Source organism: Schistocerca cancellata, chromosome 9 (assembly GCF_023864275.1).
Source record: "Schistocerca cancellata isolate TAMUIC-IGC-003103 chromosome 9, iqSchCanc2.1, whole genome shotgun sequence".
Taxonomy (NCBI): Eukaryota; Metazoa; Arthropoda; class Insecta; order Orthoptera; family Acrididae; genus Schistocerca; species Schistocerca cancellata.
Genome location: NC_064634.1, coordinates 36,350,412 through 36,372,836, shown reverse-complemented (window position 1 = coordinate 36,372,836; position 22,425 = coordinate 36,350,412). Strand labels below are relative to the sequence as shown.

Sequence of the window (22,425 nt, the reverse complement as noted above, 5' to 3'; positions counted from 1 at the left end):
GTTAAACTGCTCTTCAGAGTCCTTTGCTGTCTCTGACAGAATTACATTGTCATCAGCGAACCTTAGTTTTTATTTCTTCTCCATGGATTTGAATACCTACTCACATTTTTCTTTAGTTTCCTTTACTGCTTGCTCATTATACAGATTGAATAACATCGGGGAGAGCCTACAACTCTCACTCCCTTCCCAACCACTGCTTCCATTTCATGTCCCTCTACTCTAACTGCCATCTGGTTTCTGTACAACTTGTAAATAGCCTTTTGCTCCCTGTGTTTTACCCCTGCCACCTTCAGAATTTGAAAGAGTATTCCAGTCAGCCTTGTCAAAAGCATTTCTCTAAATCTGAAAAAGCTAGAAACTTACATTTTCCTTTCCTCAATTTATCTTCAAAAATAAGTCATAGGGTCAGTATTGCCTCAAGTGTTCCAACATTTCTATGGAATCCAAACTGGTCTTCCCTGAGGTCAGCTTCTACCAGTTTCCCATTTGTCTGTAAAGAATTTGTGTTAGTATTCTGCAGCTGTGGTTTATTAAACTGATACTTCAGTAATTTTCACATCTGTCAAAAACTGCTTTCTTTGGGATTGGAATTCTTATATTCTTCTTGAAGTCTGAGGGTATTTCACCTGTCTCATAAATTTTGCTCACCAGATGGAAGAGTTTTGTCAGGACTGGCTCTCCCAAGGCTGTCAGTATTCTAATGGAATGTTGTCTACCATGTTGTTAGGCAATGAAAATTAGTACTTAGCTTTGATTCTTGACACTGAAGATTCAATCTCTATGCACTGCAGTTTGCTCCACGTGAGAATTGGAATCCTGTATCTGACATATTGCCAGGCAATTAGTGGTTAATAAATGTCAAGTGAAATGATCTAGCTGAAACAAAAGTTATTCTTGAAAACATAATCACAAATGTTAAACAGAGCTTGATAAAACCTGGGAAAACAGTGGGATGCCAGTTCTGTTGCCAGTGGCATAATATGGGTTACAATAATGGAAGTATAAGTTATAACACTGATTAAAGCATTAATTAAAAACTATAAATTGAGTTGTTTTCCAAAAGTAGTTACAGAACTTAGATTTATAAAATGTTAATCATTTTAGAATAAAGAAGCTGAAGTAATATGGTTAACATAACAACATGGAAAAACCACCTAGCAACAATGCTGACTTCAAAAATTGAAATAACTTATAAATTAAAAGTTGGGTTTTGTTGCTAACATGTTTTGCAGGTCTTTTCATCAAATAGAACAGTAATAACAATAAAGTTTCCCTGTACCAATATTACAAGTGGGAGTTTTAGTGTTTATTTACATGTGTTGATATGTCTTTGAATAAGTTGGCCCATACTGCTGCTTTTCAAAGCAGCTAAGTTTCGAACCAGCCTGTTCATGCAACTGCCCCCTCCCCTCCCCTCCTTCTTCTGTGCATGCACATCAGTGGACCCCCATTTCCTCAGCATCTGTGCCCTTTTGCCTTTCCACTGAAACATGTAATGTTTGCATTTACTTCTTCGGTGGCCAAACTGCTGCCATGTTCTTCAGTCCTGTGCTGGAGGTTGTGACCAGGAACGGGTAACTTTCAGCCCTACATGGCCTTAACGGGGTAAGGACTTTGATGTGCCTACCAGCGGATGAATGCAGATGAGCTGGCTTGAGCAACACAGTGGAATAATACAGAAACACGTCATGGAAGGTGCATGTGATGTGTAGTGTGGCCAGACAGGCTCATCGAGAAGTTTACCTGGGGATATTCATGAGCAGAGCAGGCCAGTGCTTATGCTGAGTTAAACTGTCGCAGACATCACCTTGAACATAATGTGTTTGTGCCTAGTGGTTGGTCCACAGCTGCCCATGCTGGCTGTGCACAAGCTATCGCTGTCCATGTCCCTGAAAGTGCATGGTGTTTTGCCACTCACAGATTGACTTGCATAATTAGTATTAGTTCCCTCTTGTGGATTTTGATTTCTGTCATTGCAGAGCCATTTGGCCTCATGAAGTGCCTGCACTGATAGTGCAGTGTAGTGCATGCCAGTGTAGATACTAAAATAGAACTTGGTGGAAAATGTTACTTTTTGTTTCAGTAACAAAAAGATTAACATGCTGTAAACATAGATATTACATTCTTGTCATGTAGTTAAACAGTAAATTGATGCTTGTCGAAATAAATCTTACACATACTAATACAGCCAATTATTTTTATACATTGTTTTACAGCTCTTAAACATCTAAAATTTGCTGAATGAATACACTTTTCAATTAAGAATTATTTTAGTTTTGGATTTAAGTTGCTTTTTTATTACTGTTTCTTCATGGGCTCTGGCAGTTCATTATACCATATCGGTCCATTAGTATATGGGCTTTGGTCCGTCATTTTTTAGTGTTATTGTTTGTCCGTAGTAATTTTCTGTGGACCTGGTGTTGTGGTCAGGTATGTGACTACATTTGGTTACTGCAGTTTTCTGGGAGGCAAAGTAATTAAATTATAAAGATAAGAGTATATGGTGAAGTACTTGTGTTTGAAAACATCACAGCAAGACTCTTATAGTCCAGTCCATGTATAATCCTTAACCCTCTTTCTTGTAGCAACAGTACTCTATTAAGGTGAATGTCTGCAGCACAACCCCATATTTCTATACAGTAGCTAAGATAGGGATAGATTGTCCCATAATTCAGTTTTAAGTGTGTGGGTGGGCACCATTTTGGATAGTTGGCTAAGATACAGCCCATTTCTAACTTTTTACATACAGCATTAGTGTGGCTAATCCACCGGAGGTTTGAGTCCAGGTGGACCCCTAGAAATTAGCACTCATTTGCTTCCTCTGCCACTATGCCCCATATCTCATTTAAGCACGAGTGGAGTGAGCTGCCAGTTGTAAATATTGCCGTCTGGGATTTATTTACATTGACCTTTAATCCTTGTACAAGAAGATATGAACTTAATTCCAATATTCTCAAAATTTCAGTTCCTCACAATCTTTACCATGAAATAAAACTGAGGTGTCATCAGCATTTACAATGTGCAAGTTAATGGGGTGTACAATGTCATTAATTTATGCTAAAAAGAGGAAAGGTCCAAGAATTGAGCCTTGAATGACTCCGTGTCACCGTTTCACTTGTGGATTCAAAAGTTATGGTGGAGGTGTTAACTTGATGTGTAAGTTCGGCACACTGTTTCCAATTCACCAGATAAGTGGATACAAGTTTCATTGGTGGATCACTGATATTGTACGCCCACAGTTTTAAGAGTTAATGGTTTACTGAATCAAAAGCTTTGCTCAGGTCAAGGAATATTCTGGCTGTCTGCATACCCTGTTCTATATTGCAATATACTTCATGGAAAAAACTGGTAACAGCAGTGGCCATGCTAAAGTCTTTGCTAAACCCATGCTGCGATTGGGTAAGCATTTTGTATCTTGAGAAAAATGTTGAATTATGATAGGATAACTGTTGCGAATATTTTACTGAAGGTAAGGATTAGTGATACCAGTCTATTATTTGAAACTACTTCTTTATTACCTTCATATGGATTGGCTGAATTACACTTATTTTTAAGGCATTTGGGTATATGTTCTCATTAATACTACAACTGATAAGATACGTAAGGGGTTTAGTTATTTCATTGGCACATCTCTTTAACACCACACTTGAGGTACCATCCCATCCAAATGAATGCTTGGTCTTCAGCTTTTTTATTGTTACATATTTCCTGTTGATACACCTCCATAAGTTAGTTCTATACTTTCTGTGACATCATTTGGTGTGCCAGCCTGTAGATCTATAATAAGGGCTGGTTGGTCAAAAGAAGAGATAAAATGCTTAATGAACAAATTACATACTTCATTTGGATCTTCTACTAGCTGGCCCTCTCGTCTAATGCTAACTGGTTCACTCTGTCCCTTGCTGGTGGCATTACAATTTTTATTGATTAGTATGTAGGATGCCTTACTTACATTGCCTGAATGCTCTATTGTATCACTGTTCACCCATTTCCTCAAGTGTAAAAGGTCTGTCTTAAGTATTTCTGGCTTGATATGACTTTTCCTTTCATATATGTAGCTTTGTCTCCTTATATACACAGTCAAGATAATATATATTCTGCCTTAATCAGCCTAGGGGTAAGTTTCAGCCTAGTATTACTCTCTAAAGACAATAGTTGGTTCATACCCCAATTATTTCTTTGAGAGGGCAGCAGCAGTCAAAGTGCTTCAGCACTGTCCTATAATACCCCAGGGGGCTCACCACTCGTTGGTGGGCTCATGCTAGGCTACTATGGGGTACCAGTCATTGCAGCATCTGTTTTCCCTTCCGTGCTGCATCTCTGTCCTCCTATTCTTTTCCCCTCCCTTGGGAACGACGACAACGACACAACACCGTCATCTCGAGGCAGGAAAAATCTCACCCCGCCATTAATCAAACCCAGGACCCCGTGCTCAGGAAGTAAGAACGCTGCCGCGAGACCACGAGCAGCGGACTTCGGGAACATGTCTAGGGTATTTTTGGGAATGTTTCACATTCTGAGCTGATGTGCAAACAGTTGCGACTTTGTTTGTGACTCACTTTTCCTTTCTTTATTTCCTGTCTCTTTAGTCTCTGCTTCAGCGTAAAAGGATCCTCTTCATTCTTCTTCCTCCCTCTGTGCCCATGTGTCTGACATGTAACAGGTTACTGGGTAAGATGTAATTCCCAGCCCAGGTTGGCAGGTAGGGTTTGCACATACACCCTGGCACAGGCCGGGTCCATGGAAGGGTGATTGCCTGAACTGCAATCTACTCAAATTGCCGATTGGTCCTTATGTCAGGTGTTTGGGGGTGTGAACAATCACCTAAGGCTGGTGCCCCCCCTTGCGAAGAGGGGCCCCAGTTGGGAGGAGCGCGTCATCGGAGACACTAGCAATCATTGCAAATGTCCTCATGATGCATCAGTCAGCTTCCCACTCCCCTTCTACAAAACGTTAATGCAATGAGGCTAATGATTAAGAGACATTTCCTGCTGCACCACAGTTCCTTTTGGTATCACGTACTGAAAACGGTCAGTTCTTTGTCCCGGTAAATCTGTTTATTTTTCAGAAAGGTGTAATGCAATTTATGGCCCTGTGAAACACTGCTCCCGTTCACAGAATGGCACTTTGCTTCTGGTGACCACTTCTGATTCTCAAGCTTGACAATTGCTTGCTGTCTCGCCTCTCCATTGTTACCTTGTCTGGGCCTGCAGAACTTTGAATTCCTCCTGTGGTGTAATTTACACCAGGCTGCTCAACTGTCTGAGGCTGAAACACAATCTTAACTTCCTGAGCAGGGTGTCATTGCCATTCATCATGTAATGAAAAGTGTAGAGTCTTCCTTAGTGCCCACCTGCACTCTCTCTCACCTTTAATAAAGTGTTGCTTCCATCCAATCTCAAAGCAGGCTATGAAATCATCGTCCAACCACACATTCTGAATCCGATGTGCTGCTACCAGTGTCATTGTTTCATCCACACTAGAATGACTTGACACCCAACCAAATGTCTTCTGCAATAGGAATGTGCAAGAGGGTGATCGTCCACCACCTCCTCCCAGCTGTACTAACTGCAATGGCGGCCATGCCGCCACCCCTCAAGAGTGTCCAGCGTTTCTTCATGAGCAGGCTGTTGGAGATCTGCATAAAGGAAAAGGTGCCTTATCCAGTTGCTTGCAAGTTACTGGCTAGTCACAAACTGTGTTCTCCCATCAGGTACCTAAAGTTCTGTTCTTGTTACCCCCCTTGCTCCATGAAGAACACAGCCACGCAGACACACAACTTCCAATTCAGCTCTGAGGTTGTGAAATTGCCTATTGTCAAGATAGCATAACACCCCCCTCCCCCCCACCGCCCCCCCTCTCTCTCTCTCAAATAATACCTGAGTGTTCATGTAACTAGAAACACTCAAAGAAATCCTCCAAAGGCAAACAGTCTTCTCCTTTGCCACCTTGAAGATCCTCTTCGATGGTGTCTGCACATAATACCTTAGCCCGGCCAGTCTCCGTATCGCCAGTGCGCACCAGCATCAGTTTCTCAGCGGTGGGTTCCAGACTGACCACACAAGCAAGCTGATGCTTCTGTGGACCCCATGGAGCAGAATCATCCTGCTTCTGTGCCCTGTAGCAGCACCTCTTCCCCAATAGCCGCTGAGGTGACAGTCCCACGTCTCTTCATTGTGACTCTCCTCCAATGGAATATTTGTGGCCTTCAGTCCCACAAGGATGATTTATGGCTGCTTTTAGTGTAGCAGTCTGCCTTCAAGAAACAAAATTGCGTCCTTAAGACTGCTTTGAGCTTTCACATTTTTTACTGATTGGTCTTGATCTCCCCCGTGAAGTCCCCATTGCCTCATATGGGGGTGTCATGCTGTTCATACAGGATGACACTGTCAGCCCATCTCGCTGACTACTCGTCTTCAAGCTGTTGCAATTCACCTTTTCCTGCCCTGCCTGACTCTTTTACCCTCTGTACCATTTATGTCCCTACATCATTTGCTGTTGCCAGGGCATACTTCTTAAAACTTACTGGGCAGCTACCTCCCCAATTTTTGTTACTTGGTGACGTTAATGCACATAATCCCCTTTGGGGCTCTCCCAGGACCCTCTTACGTGACTTTCTTAACTAGCTTAACCTCTTCTGCCTTAATACTGGAGCACCCACTTTCCTTTCCGACTCCTCGCACACCTATTCCCCTGCACTTTCCAGCTTGCCCATTGTCTTGAGTGGTCCGTTCTTCCTGAAACCTACTCGAGCGATCATTTTCAGTGTGCTATCAATTTGCTGACACCTACCCCACCTGCGTGCACACCTAAATGGCAGCTTTGTGGGCCTGACTGGCAGCTTTACTCCTCCCTGGTGACCTTCGAAGAACAAGATTTCCCCAGCTGTGATGACAAGGTAGAATATCTCAAGTTATCCTTACTGCTACAGAATGTTCCATCCCCTGCACTTCCTCTCAACCACGTTGTGACCCACTCCCTTGGTGGACTGAGGCATGCCACGATGCAATTCACACATGTAGATGTGCTGTCTGCATTTTTAATTGCCACCCTACACTGGCAAACTGCATTCATTATAAATAGATTAGTGCAAAGTGTCAGTGTTCTTCAGGATAGCAAGAGCCAGCTAGATTTCATTAATTAGCTGTTTCAACAGTTCAACACCTTCCTCTGTTGTGTGGGCAAACCTCAGATGGCCCTCTGGCACAAAGATCCATTCCCCAATTTCTGGCCTGACAGTCACTATCATCGTGGATTCTATTGCAATCTCAAACACCTTGGGCCGCCATTTTGCAGAAGTTTTGAGTTCTTAGCACTATCACCCTGCCTTCCCCCATCAGAAATGAGTGGAGGCCTCTCGGGTGATACCCTTCTGTCTTTCAAATCACCTGTGCTACAGTGTCACCTTTACTATGACGAAGCTAGATCCTGCTTTGTTCATCCAGATCTTCCACCACAGGGCCAGACGCCATCCACATTCAGATGTTGCAGCACCTTTCTCTTGCGGGCAAGCATTTTCTGCTTAACATGTACAACCGCATCTAGGCAGAGGGCACATTTCATGGATGCTGGCATGAAGCCATTATCATACCCATACCTAAGCCCGGTAAGGACAAACTTTTCTTCTTGCTTCAGCCCCTTCTCTCTTACCAGCTGCATTTGCAAGGTGATGGAACACATGATCTATGACTGGTTGGCATGGTGGCTAGAGCCTAGACATCTACTAATGAATGCACAGTGTGGATTTAGAGTGCAGTGTTCTGCAGTTGACGATCTCATTAATTTGTCCATCCATGTCGTCAATGGTTTTCTGCAGAAATCACAGAATGTGGCCATTTTTTTAATTTGGAGAAGGCCTATGACATTCGCTGGAGAACTAGTATCCTCCATACTCTTTACACGTGGGGCTTCCGTGGGTGCCTGCCGTTTTCTTCAGGCATTTTTACAAGACAGTTTTCAAGGTTCATGTGGGTTTTGCCTTGTTGGATACCTTTATCCAGGGAAATGGTGTGCCTCAGAGTTCTGTCCTGAGCATCGTCATCCTTGGTATCGCCATACAGACCCCACCCCCCCCCCCCCTCCATTCATGACCTGACTTCCACCAGACATCTCCAGATCTTTTTGTTGATGATTTTGCCATCTATTGCAGTTCTCCCCAGACCTGTCTCACTGAGCGGCGTCTTTGGTCTGGCTTGATCACCTTTACTCCTGGAGCATTGACAATGGCTGTAGCTTTCTGGTGGCGCAAATGGTTTCTCCCACCATCTGTACACCTTGGGCCTGTTGCCATTCCATTTGTTGAAACTGCATAATTTCTGGGGCTCATGCTTGATAGGAAGCTCTTGATTTTCCCATGTGTTTGACGTGGCAGCCCGATATACACAGTCCCTCAACCTCCTACGTATCATCACTGGTACTTCGTGGGGTGCCGAGGGAACTACCCTCCTCAGTTTGCACCGGTCCCTTGCCATTCGAAACTAGATGATGGGGGGATTTGTTCATGTGTCTGCTCGCCAATCCCTCTTACGCTCCCTCAACACTATCCACCATCATGTCATCCGTTCGGCCACAGGTGCCTTCTACACTAGCCTGGTTTAGTCTGTATGCTGAAGCTGCTGAACTGCTACTGTCCTACTGCTGTGAATTTCTCCTCAGCAGGTATGCATGCCATTTGTCTGCTATGCTTGGTCACCTCTCCTATGCCGCCTCCTTCGACAATTCCTTTGGTCGTCAGTATGGTGCTTGTCCCTCTTCTGTTACATCCTGGAGTCCACTTTCGCCATTTGCTACAGTGGCTTAACTTCACACAACCTGTAACTTTCCCAGTGGTTGTGAACCCTTCACCTTGGCTTCCTGTTGACCTTGGCCTTCATACGCTTCCTAGGGAAACTGCTCCAACCTCAGTTTATCACCTTAAGTTTCATGACCTTCACATGAAACTTTTGTGATACTACCTTTGTACATACTGATGGCTCTTGGACTGACTGTGGGGTTGGGTGTGCCTTAGTCATTGGCACCTGTCTCTTTCGATAACAGCTTCTGGCACACTGCTCTGAATTTACAGCCGAGATCTTCACCTTGTATCAGGCCACGGAGTACATCCGGAATACAGCTTTCCATTTGTGTCCTCTACTCACTCACTCAGTACCTTACAAAGTCCATGTGCGCTGTACACTGCTCATCCCTTAATGCAGCAAGTCCAGAAAAACTGTCAGCTGCTCACCTTTGGTGGAACCATTGTAATGTTTCAGAGTCCCTGGTCATGTCGGTGTGCCAGGAAATGAGGCTGCTGATGCTGCTGCCAAGGTTGCAGTCTTTGTACCTCGGCCCTCAAGTACCTATATTCCCTCTGACAATACCTGTGTTGCTGTCTGTCAGGAGGTGGTGTCCATTTGGCATCACCAATGTGTATTGGGCACTGCCTTTTTAGCCATTGTCATTCGCTAAGTAGGGCTACCCCTCAACTTTGTTCACATCGTGCCCAAATTTTAATTGTTTGCCACTTCCTGCTGGAATATGCTCTTTTAACGATACACGTTCCAGCTTGGATTTGCCTTCTGATTTATCACCCATTTTAGCGAATGACAGGTGGGCTGTTGACCCAGTCTTACTTTTTATCTGCCGAAGCAATATGTTGAAGGCCATTTAATATTTAATTTTGGACCTCCTATTCTGTATTGTGTTCTATAAGCCCTTTCTTCACGTGCCTGTTTTTAGCAGTTTCCTATTGTGTCCATTGGGATAGACATAGTTTAACTCTTCTGTGTTCATGTTCTATAGTTTTGACTTAGGCACGTATGACATCAGGTCGTGTTTTTTTTTTTTTTTTTTTTTTTTTTCCGCCCTAAAGAATGATGAGACCAAATGGTCCTACAAAACTCTTCCCATTTGTTTTCTGACCCTTTAATTTGGTAAATAGCATCCCATTTCTTCTTTGCTAACTTAGTTTTGAAGGCACTGAAGTTAGTGCTATTCACGATCCACTTCCTAATTACCTTAGAATATTTAAGGTCTATTGTACTAACAACAACTGACACCTGATAATACTGATCTGAGTAATGAAAATCAATACTCTGAAAGTTAATACTGTCTTTTACATTTTTGTTGACTGTTACATAATTTATCTTGCTGGAGCTTGACCCTGTTACTTTAGTGTCAGAGTTCAGTATATTTGTGAGTTTAATATATGTAATTTTAAAGTAGGTCATACTACAGGAGTTTGCATCAATATTTGTCTCCAACTATGCTAAGGTCAGTGGGGCCTGTTTGTCTAATTGCCCTGTTGAGTCTATAAAGATAGTAAAACACACTTGTATTTGGTGGGCAGTACATACCAATTAGTTTATACTTAGCTAACATACTTGAACGAGTATTTATGTGGACCATAACACCAGCCATTTGAGTTGTCCCTTCTTTGCAGTATTGTTTAACAAATCAGATCTTCTTAAATGGAAGATGTTCCTTTACAAATATTATCACTCTACCCCCTTTGTGTTGTAGCCTACAGTAACTATCTGCTAACACACAACCATTTAGTTCGTAATACTCAATTTCACTGTCCTTTAGTCAATGTTCTGTAATTACGAGGGTCACTCCAAAAGAAATGCACACTATTTTTTAATCCATCTTTTATTCTACATGTTCAAAAGTTTTTTGTATAGCTACATCCTTCAAGAACAACATTTTCATTTCTCCACATAATTTCCATCCCTCTCAACTGCCTTACGCCATCTTGGAACCACCGCCTGTATACCTCCATGGTAAAATTCTGGACCAACCTGTTGGAGCCACTGTTTTGTAGTGGGCACAAGGGAATTAGCTTCAAACCTTGTTCCACAAATAGTCTCTGTTTTCCACAGACATGAGTCACATGGAGCCAGGTCAGGACTTTAAGGAGGGTGTTTCGCTGTTGTCCATCGGAGTTTTGTGATGACTTCCATGATTTCTTGACTGACATGTGGCCATGCATTGTCGTGCAACAGCAAAACATCCTGCTTTTGCCAATCTGGTTGAACACGACTCAGTAGAGCTTGACGTTTCTTCAGTGTCATCACATGTGCATCAGTATTTGACGGTTCCACTTGGCATGATGTCGACAAGCAAGAGTCCTTTGGAATTGAAAAACAGCGTAGCCATAACTTTCCCAGCAGAAGGTGTGGTTTTGAATTTTTTTCTTGGATGAATTCACATGATGCCACTCCATTGACTGCCTCTTAGTCTCTTGTGAAAAATGATGGAGCCTTGTTTCATCACCTGTCACAATTCTTCCAAGAAATTCATCTCCACCATTCTCGTACTGTTCCAAAAGTTCGCTGCATACTGTTTTTCTTGTTTCTTTGTGAGCCACTGTCCACATCCTGGGAACCCACCTGACACTTACCTTTCTTAATGCTGACACTTTCAGTATTCTGCAAACACTTCCTTCCCCTATCCCAACGGAGCGTGACAATTCGTCCATTGTGATGCGTCTGTCAGCAGTCACCAATTCATTAACTCTCTACAGTACTAATGTACTGGAATGTGTGCAGTACGAGGCCTGCCACTGCGAGGAAAATCATCAATATTGCCATGCCAACTTTCATCACGTACCCTGCTTGCCCACTGACTAACTGTACTGCGATCAACAGCAGCATCTCCATACACCTTTTCAACCTCTTGTGGATGTTTCCCACTGTCTCATTGGCAGCACAGGAATTCTTGGACAGCACGTTGCTTTTGACAAACGTGAAGTGTAGCAGCCATCTTGAAGACATGCTATGACGGTGCCACTCACGGGAACAGGTTGAACTAAGTTTCAAAACAAGTGGGAAGGATGTATCTACACACTGTAAAACTTTCACACACACAGAACGAAAACTGTATTTTTACAAAAATAGTGAGATTTCTTTTGGAGTGACCCTCATACTAAGAGGTGTGGTGAATTCTTATCCACAGATTAGTACTGCAGATTTTTATTTCTGAGATACTGCACATTTCGATGAATTATCATAAATGGTACTGATACCTTAAGACACTGTGAATTGGTGTTCTGAATCAGTTGAATTATCGCAAGAGTCTTTAACACTGCACTGTAATGACAATTTACTGTCTTCAAAGTCAGTTTCTTTGGCATGTGACCAGGATTCTCTCCAATCCAAGGGGTTTAGTTCAGCAAACTCGTGTTGCTTGAAATTGAGCCTAAAAAAACTTGTTGATTATAATCTAAAATGACGGGGTCCATGGTTTTATGCAGCTCCTTACAGAGTTCGGTTATCTGGTTCACTAACCTTAGCTTTCCATTTCTGTCTAAGTCTGTGCCAGGTATGTTCATGTTTAGCAAGTGCACATGATTTAGTTTTTACATAGTTTCTACAGTTCTAAATTATAGCACTTAACTTCTGTAGTAACACAAGACCACTGCAGGAGACAGTCGCACTGGTAGGTTTGTAGGTTAACATCTGTGTTGTACAGTTTTGGCAATAACATCCTATAAACCAAGAGTGCTTACTTGCTCTTGTTTTTGTAAACACCACTGGTGCCACCAATGACAAAAACGTGTTTTTTTTTCTTTCTGATAAATTCTTGGCTACAGCATGTAATGTAGCTCCTGGTTTAACTTAAGCAATTACAGAATATTCATTGTGTACAGCTTCATGAAGGGGAGCTGACAGGCTTTTTCTGTGGCTGTCGGCATACAGTAAATTTTTTTTTTGTGCCTCAAGGTGTTAGAATTTTCCTGTTACGACCTTTATCGGAGGATTCATTATATTTACAAATCTTTAACATATTGCAGCGTGTCAGCAACTGTGAAATGTACAGCAAATAAACAATTTTTTCAGCCTTCAGTTGCAAGGTAATTTTACTCGTTTACCTAGGTTTCGATTCCAGTAATGGAATCTTCTTCAGAACCTATAAATTAAACCACATACGGACATATATTACTCACTAAAAAGCATTATCAGTCTAATGATTGAATAATGAAGAAATTGTGATACTTACAAAAAATGAAATTATTTTGTGAGCCAAACACTGGCCATGTCACAGATTAAAAATTAAAACATTAAAGACGCATAATCATAAGATTACGTCAGTCAAAATTAAAACCATTAGGGCGAACGTAGACGAAGCTGCGCCGGCCATAAATCAGGACCACACGTAAGCGGCTCGAAATTGTTTAATGTTGCTATACCAATAGATAGGTTTGTCCAATTGTAGGACAGCTTTCAGTCATATTTGTTTATATGTATATTTGCTCTAAGTAATTTTGAGACAGTTTGTTTCTCGCCCCTGCGCTTGCGCTTGCGCATGCGCTTGGCCGCGGCTGAGCCTCGCCGCGTAACTGCTCACGACGCCTAGTTTTCGAGCCGCTTACGTGTGGTCCTGATTTATGGCCGGAGCAGCTTCGTCTACGTTTGCCCTAATGGTTTTAATTTTGACTGACATAATCTTATGATTGTGTCTTTAATGTTTTAATTTTTAATCTGTGACATGGCCAGTGTTTGGCTCACAAAATAATTTCATTTTTTGTAAGTATCACAATTTCTTCATTATTCAATCATTAGACTGATAATGCATTTTAGTGAGTAATATATGTCCGTATGTGGTTTAATTTATAGGTTCTGAAGAAGATTCCATTACTGGAATCGAAACCTAGGTAAACGAGTAAAATTACCTTGCAACTGAAGGCTGAAAAAATTGTTTATTTGCTCATTATATTTAATTTAGCTTACACTATTCGTTGTTTTGCTGGATGAATCTGGTGCTGCAAACTTATTTGATGTAACTAGTGCACTGTTTCTAGTGCTTCATTTTGGTTTTCTATTTTCTTGATAGTTTAGTGTTCTGTTTTTGGGCTTTACTGCAGTCCACATAAATTTATTTGTAGTCTTGACATATTCTGAGTTCGATATTACATTCCTTTCATCATAAATAACACCTTTTTTGGTTTGCAAATCATGCTTAACAATATCAATATGACTGTTTTTGTGACTACTTTTCACCTCTGTTCCACTGTTTTCACTACACCACACTTTTTTTCATTTAAATTTTTTGTTTCCTTGTTTTAGGAAGGCTGTTCCTTTCCTGAGGGTTTAAATATCCCTTCATCGTGCATTTTTTACATGCCGATTTATTGGTTCAATTCATAGTAATGTTTTACTTTCCCTTTTCTTAGGAAAAAAAGCAAATTGTTGAACTGACAGAAACTGATGGTATAGATATTCTTGGTAACATCGTAGATGCAAGCATACTGTCTATCAACCCCAATCTGTACGGTGATCTACACAACCTTGGCCATGTTATGATGGGATTCTGCCATGATCCTGATGCCAGACATCTAGTAAGTGCAAATTCTGCTTATTAACAACCTTATATTGTAAATTCTTCTGCATGCAAAGTAAATTGAACTGTATGTATAAAAAACATATTTTGTGGCATAGACTGGAATGCATATTGATCAGAAAAAACTGGCTAAAATATCTTACAAAATATAAGCTTTGCAGTGTCATGCATACAATATTATAAATTGGAAGCTAATGTACACACTTAATAATATTGTCAGTGTCAAACAAGAAAAGAATTTCACCAGTAGGGGATAAACTGAAGCAAATTAGTGAGATTCTCTTTAAAAATTTAATTTCCATTAAGGGTAATTCCTGTAGGGTGTGTCATTTTATTCACTTCTCACTAGTAATTTTTCCATGACAGGAAACATTTGGGGTCATTGCTGATCCAGCGACAACAATGAGGGATCCTATATTCTACAGGTGGCATGCTTTCATAGATGGCATCTTCCAAGAGCACAAGAAGGTTCTTCCTAGGTACACTGTCCAGCAGGTATGGTATAATTTGATTGCCTGAAATACATAACAAACAAACAAACAAACTGTTTTTACAGGTCTTGACCAATGTAAATCATCAGTTCAAATAAGTGATCTAATAATGTTCTGACTCCCACAATTATGTTTTTCTCATTTTTTAAAAGAAAAAAATTTGAACAGTAAACCAAACAGAGACCCTAAATTGTTGACTTAACAAGCAATGCTAATGCACAAAATACATAGGATTACCAAATGGAGATCATGGAGTATAACATTTACAACAAAGATGATTTTTAAGGAGGGTATTTTAAAAAGGGATGCAGATCAAAATCTGCCATATTGGTTAAAAAGAACAAATACATGTACCTAATGAAGACGCTCTGTCAGAGAAAACTTATATTAACTACAGTTTGGTGTCGCAGGCACAAAAACTTAACAAGGTGCACAGTTAAATGTTAATGCTCCAACTGCAGTTTTGCTCAAGAAACGTTAATTCCATAAAGTAATCGCTAATAGAAAAATTATCCTCTATCTATTCAAGAGTCCTATAACGTCCAACTATGAACAGGGTGCTCTTATGTCAATCAGGAACTGGTTAGAAACAATTACTGTCACTGTGTAATTGGTAAAATACCAAATGCATTTGCAATTGAAATATATGAAGGTTAAAATCAGACAGATATGCTCAGGAAAGATGTTGTGTATTGGGTCGGTGCACGAGTTCATAGCATTTGTCCATAAACTTAATAAAAACAGATATACATATGACTTCAGTCATTAGTAATAGTGTCTCCTTTACTGTTCACAATGGTCTACCAATACTGAGAACTTTTATTCCATGACGGTACAAATTGTGTGATTTTGTGGTGAAACATTTCAGCCATGTTTGGAGCACATTTGCATCTGGAAAGGAATTTCCTTGGACTTTGTTCAATAGAGAACAAAACAGTGAAAATGTGAGGGCAAAAGATGTGGTAAATAAGGGGGCTGTGGAATGACTTTGTATACAGTCTGCTGTACAATGTCATGTCAGTGTAGCAGAATGTTGGTGGGAGTTACTGTGGGGTAGGATCACTTCATGCAGTCCTACTGATCACTATTTTTTGATAGCATTTGGAAGAAAAAGATTGTTAACAATAAATGTGGGCAGTAGTAGTTAAATGTCAGGAAAGCAATTTATAGTACAAGACACTATCGCTGTTCCACCAGATGCATAACATTATCTTTCATGGGTGCACACGGGTTTATGTACAGGAAGTTGCTGTTCTATTTAGGCTCAGTCATTTCTTTCCTTCTTTTATGTTAGTGTAAAGACACAATTTCTCATTGTCAGTAATAAAGGCAGGAATGGTTGCTGCTGCAGCTGCTGTCATTTAGCCGACTGAGGAGCAGCAAGCAGAGATGCACATGTCCATCCACAGAGTTTTTAGTTTTTCATTGGTACACATACACCACATTTTTTATACCTTCCTCATTGCATACAAATGTCACTTGATAGTAGAATGGTCAGTTACTCACATTGGCCAGTTCCAGACTTCACCGACATGTCATGACATTGTATTAATGAATCTGAAAGATTTCATAAAACCCCAAAGGCCTTCCCTAATGGTCACAAATGTCAACATGAAAATCCTTAAAATCGGTACAATTTTTCTTGCTGTGCTGTCAAACTATAAAACTACCTTGGGGAATGCCAGAAACTGGTTTAGTTTCACTTGAAGACTTATCAATAACACTATGTTAACATTTGTATTTATTTAGTTAGTTAGCACAAATAACTTAGTGGTTTCAGTGATGGTAAATTGAGGTGCCAAACAGAAGCTGAGAAACATATACATGAAAACAAAGAATCTGGGATGTCTGCTGCTATAGGTATCAAACATATAAAAGAGAAAAAAAAACACCAATACGGAAAGTAAGAGATAAAGTGGGGCTTAATGTCTTTCTAGACCTGTCGTGTGTGTGTGTGTGTGTGTGTGTGTGTGTGTGTGTGTGTGTGTGTGTGTGTGTGTGTGTGTGTGTGTAAAACATTTTGTCTGAAGGTATAGAGAGTAAGGTCTGTAGTTTGCAACTTTATTGGAAACATGTTGCAGTGAAACTATTAAATTACTTTATTGAATTATTTTTTTCAGCTAAGCTTCAATTATGTTCATGTCACTGGTGTTGAAGTCATATCAGAGAAAGCTCCAAAGAATGAATTTGTCACATACTGGCAGCAAAATGATATAGATCTTTCACGGGGACTTGACTTTGCACCACGAGGTCCAGTGTTCGTTCGTTTCACACATTTGCAGCATGCACCATTTGTCACTAAGATAAAAGTATGTATCAATCATCTACTAAACTTTACAATTTGCTATTCAATGAAAACAAACTAACATAATTGATACTTGTAGGTTGAAAATAAAGGACCTCAAAGAGCAGGAACTGTGAGAATTTTCATGGCACCAAAGTACGATGAAAGAGGTCTTCCAATGTTGTTAAGAGACCAGAGATCCCTCTTCATTGAAATTGACAAGTTCTCTGTGCAGTGTAAGTATTTACTCTTATAAGCAGCACGTATAATTTATATTAAGACTTTTTCAAAGTGTCATCATTATGACAAAGATGCTAGATGAAAATACTTGATCATCCTAATAAAAGATATCAAGAGGCAATTCCCTTGTCACAAAATTCCTCTAAAACAAATTTTGATAGTTACACCCAGTGGGTTGCCCAGTCTGTGAGTAAAAACTGGATTGGTTACATCAGCAAATACTTCACTTAGTTGCACTTGATTCATGCATTGAAAATACATGATAAAATAGTTTTACAGAATGAATGAAGAAAAAAAAATACAAAAATAGACCTTTTGTCTGTACACAGCTATTACGGTTTATAAATCAAAACTGCAAAGAGTATGTTTCAGCTATACTATTAAAATCTTACTTTGGTTTTTAGCTTATGCTTTCCTAACCCTGCTACCTTCTTCAGGTATTAAGTTAACATAGTGTTACATGATGAAGGTACACTTCCAAGTGACTGCAGATTGGATTTTAGTGTGAATGTGAAAATCTATTGTGGAAGCACAAGCTGTGTAACAAACATCATTTCTTGAAGTTCCAATAAAGATACGCTGTGAAACACCTTAACAAAAATTATTCTGCTAGTTTGGCAATTTAACAGGTGTTCAACAATATCAAAGGAAATAACCCATAATTTGTTACGTTTATGTACAATTAAAGATATTTTACTTCAAATTCCATCTACTAAAAGAAGCCAGTATCGCATTCCCCACCATGTAATAATGAAATCTATAATATATTGTCTACTTCCAGTATACAATACTCCATTACACCTTATCTATAAATCCAATTCTAAAGGTTTTCTCAAATAAATCCAGTGGTAAATTCTCTTTTTCCAGTAAAGAGTGGTAGCAACATCATAGAGCGCCGTTCAGATGAATCATCAGTAACAATACCATTTGAGAGAACATTCCGCAATTTGACTGGAGTAGGAGAGTCTCAACAGGTGGCGGAATACACTTATTGTGGCTGTGGATGGCCACAACACATGTTGACACCAAAGGGGCGCCAAGGGGGCCTACCTGCTGAGTTCTTTGTCATGGTATCTGACGGCAGTATCGACAAGGTGAGTTTTCTTCTGCCAGCTGTTTGAATTGCCCATTTCCAGCAAAAATTGCTATAAAAGATTTCTTGTAAATTATGCATGAGGTGGAAAATTCATTGACAATAGTTTGTCAAACAATACCAGTACTTCAAGGTTAGTAATTCCCCATAATTATTTGATGGACATCTTATCTGAAAGATGAAACCGTGTGGTGCCTACATCTCGGATATGCTGGCCACTGAATGGACTTAGTTTCTTCTCATGTAATATGAAAAAAGTATCCACGTCATACTTACTGCAGTTTGTGATTAAAGTGACTATCACTTCAGATTCTTTTAAGGATGTTCTCATGAGTATTTGAAGTGCTCATAATGAAGTACATGCTTGGTTTTCAACAAATTTGTCCATGAAGTACCATAAAATATCCTATCGTGGTTAATTTTCATAATGCATGTACTGGACCACTTAGAGGTTATTAAAATTATAAACAGTATCAGCTGCATAAAACGTGTTCATACATTGCAGACTGATATATTACTTTAATTACAGGTAATACTCACACAAAATTTTTCACCCAGGTCACCAAAATAGTCTGCTGTAGCATTAAGGGCTCTAGAAAGTGTTTAATATGGCTTCGTACAAAATGTCATGGTTTTTAGCTGCTACATTGTTCTGTGGATATAGTGAGGCACTACTTACATTAACACAAATCTTGGATATACTTACCACTACCTTACATGTGGGACATACAGTTCAAATTGTGACACTGCTTCCAGGTTGAACAACCGCCTCCGGAACAAAATTGTCGTGCAGCTCATAGTTACTGTGGATTGCACAAGCGTCTCTACCCAGATCGTCGCAGCATGGGCTACCCCTTTGACCGCGTGCCACGAGATGGTGTAAATACTTTACGTGAGTTCATGACACCAAACATGGGCTTAATTGATGTGAAAATAAGGCATTATGAAACCACTGTAGGCCCTGGGCCTGGAAATGTTCCTGTGCTGCCTCCTAATCTGAGCCAACTATGAGCTTTATTATTTATTATTAGTATTTTATTCATGACGTACTGCAGATGCCTTATATACTCGTACAATAATTTTTGATAAAAACTTCTGTTTGTATAATTTTAATAAACAAAATTTCAACATTGCTATGCTGTTATTTTTATTAAGTTGCTAATAATGAACACCCTTCCAACAAAATTAAAAGGATTTTTTTTCGCAGGAAAAGTGACACAAATTCTTTACTGGTCATTAAATTCTAACCTAAGCGACAGGAAATAAAGTTAAGATGGGGATAAGGTACAAAACGCACAGTGGCACTGCAAGCATGACAACAGTGGAGAACTTTTGACCTTAAATGAACTGAAGTTTGGTGGTTACTTTTTGTGAAATATAGTGGCAAATATTTATTACTGAATTTGCAGGTTATGTCTTCAGGCACAACAAATTAAATCAGTAATAGCAAGGGATGAAAACTGCTAACGAGTGTCTAGAGAAAAATTTCCATATTCTCGTGAATATGGTAAAGCATCTAGAAAGGTTAATGTGCTACCCTCACCCAATAGGTATGCAAATTGACATATCTAATCTAAAAGATGGACCACTGAAATGTGGCTATGAGGTTAGCTGTCATAGTTCATATGTGGATTTAAACAATAGAAATCCCTGTAGATGTTAAATCAGTTCACAGTTCACATGAACATCATAGATCATTTACAAAATGGCACGACACAGAACATGACCCAGTTTGGGAAATTGGAAACAACCTGTTTTCCATTTAATGAAGCAATACCAGGATGAAATACTCAAATTGGCTACTAGATTACTTGATGAACAAGTTCATTCAACTCGCACTGATAAATCTGCATTTACTGAAATGAACACAACTTGCACACACAGATTTAATACTTCAGTTTCATGCACACAATCTGAAATCGTAACAATTGTTAAATTGCTGAAAAGTGACTCGGGCTATAATGGAGTTTCTAAGAGTATTAAAATCCGATTAAATTTTTATTGCAATTTCACTGACTGGAGCCATTATGTGGCAATTTATGACTGGAAGAAATATTTCTCATATTCACTTCTGTAAAAGATTTTATACAAGTAATGCATGGTGTTGTAAATGAAGTCATGAAACAACAAAAAATACAAATTACCCCACTGAGTAGTCTGTGAAAAATGATTCCCTTAACAGTATGCAGCATTGTATTAACAGTAATCTAGTCAGAATGCATAAGCAACATTTACACACAAAGTTTTAGTACAAATTAGTATTTTGTAACATTGCTTTCCATTGTTAAAGCTGTAAAAAAAATCTAGTTCTAGACCTGATAGGTTGCACATGCTACAGCATTCAGTAAAAAACATTAAGGAACTAAAGAGTAAAATTCCACTCAAAAGGAGTCTCCTGCAAGGTTTGGTGCTAGTACTAATCGTATTCACATACGTAATGGCAAACCAATGGCTTTCACTATATATATGTATATATATGTATATATATGTATATATATGTATATATATGTATATATATGTATATATATGTATATATATGTATATATATGTATATATATGTATATATATGTATATATATGTATATATATGTATATATATGTATATATATGTATATATATGTATATATATGTATATATATGTATATATATGTATATATATGTATATATATGTATATATATGTATATATATGTATATATATGTATATATATGTATATATATGTATATATATGTATATATATGTATATATATGTATATATATGTATATATATGTATATATATGTATATATATGTATATATATGTATATATATGTATATATATTAAAAAATCTTCTGATAACGATAAAGGATGTAACATATATTAAGTGATAGGTGAAAGAAGAAAGAAGTATCTGGTTGGAAAGTGACATTTACACCGTCCTAAGCCCTGCAATATCCACTTGCAAAACCTTATGTGGAAGTCAACTAGTGGGCATAGACAGGAGGAGGAGAAAGAGGAAATTCCTGAAACTAAGACACTTTACTTAAAAGGAAGCATTTTGTAATTTTGCAGATCTTTAAAAAAACTAAATTTGTTGGGCTTCCAACCTGACAAAACTCTGAAGGAACATGGTATGGCCATAAGAATCTTTGCAGTTAGTAGATAAATATTAAATGCCACAGAATTCAGTCCGTAGAAGAAATTTAACATTTGCAATGTTAAGAAGTGATTGGTACAAGGTAAGGGGGACAATCTATATTTTTTAATGGCAACTTAAGATATAGGGATGGGATATGAGCAAACGTAGAGAGATGCTGAAGCACTTGTAAAACGTGCCTCATGAAGCACTTGAGACTTTAACTCTCTGCTGGACACATGGGTCTTAAAACTTGATACCCCCTTGCCTTTTCTGTGCTTCCTTACTTAATTATCCTGCAATATTCTGCCCCTGACATCTTTCCCAGCTATGATAAAGACCAATAAGCAGAAATAACATAAACTGTAGCTTGCATTTATATCTTAAGAATGAATGAAAGTGAGCACTTGGGGTCTCCAAAGACCCCCAACTATACGGGATTAGTTATGTTTGATGGAAAAGTTGTGCAGTGCAAAGAGGCTAAGAATCTTCATATGTGGGATACTGCCAATGTCAATGAAAGTATTTTTGACTGAATGACAACAAATAATTGAACTCAGGTTGCGAACAGAGGGAAAGCAGTGGTAATGGAAGAGGCGGCTAAGGAAGATGTCATTCATGGTAATAAGTAATGACATGACAGATTTCACAGGAAAAAATGAAACACTTGGGTATAAAGAGCCTCCAACTAAGTACCAAACTACATCTTATCTGGGATAAACCTGTTCCTAAAGTGGCACCCCTAGTTCGAAACTTAATTACCCAGAAATATCTGTTGTGGTTGGGGAAACAGAAGTGTTTGGCAGTGTAAAAGCAGAATGAAGATAAGGTATACTGTTAGTACACCTGTGGTATGGAATGAAATAAATTTTTAATATCTTCCGG

The 22,425-nt window shown here is 39.2% G+C and overlaps 1 protein-coding gene across 1 annotated transcript in view; it reads left to right on the top strand.

Annotated features, from left to right (window-relative positions):
- LOC126100687 (phenoloxidase 2-like) overlaps positions 1 to 19,438 on the top strand; it is an 87,385-nt gene extending 67,947 nt beyond the window's left edge. The window contains exons 8-13 of the mRNA XM_049911303.1: positions 14,153 to 14,317; positions 14,686 to 14,814; positions 16,931 to 17,119; positions 17,195 to 17,330; positions 18,202 to 18,428; positions 19,184 to 19,438. Of these exons, the coding sequence (XP_049767260.1) occupies positions 14,153 to 14,317; positions 14,686 to 14,814; positions 16,931 to 17,119; positions 17,195 to 17,330; positions 18,202 to 18,428; positions 19,184 to 19,438 (1,101 nt within the window). The remainder of the gene's footprint in view (positions 1 to 14,152; positions 14,318 to 14,685; positions 14,815 to 16,930; positions 17,120 to 17,194; positions 17,331 to 18,201; positions 18,429 to 19,183) is intronic.
- Positions 19,439 to 22,425: the final 2,987 nt, after the last annotated feature.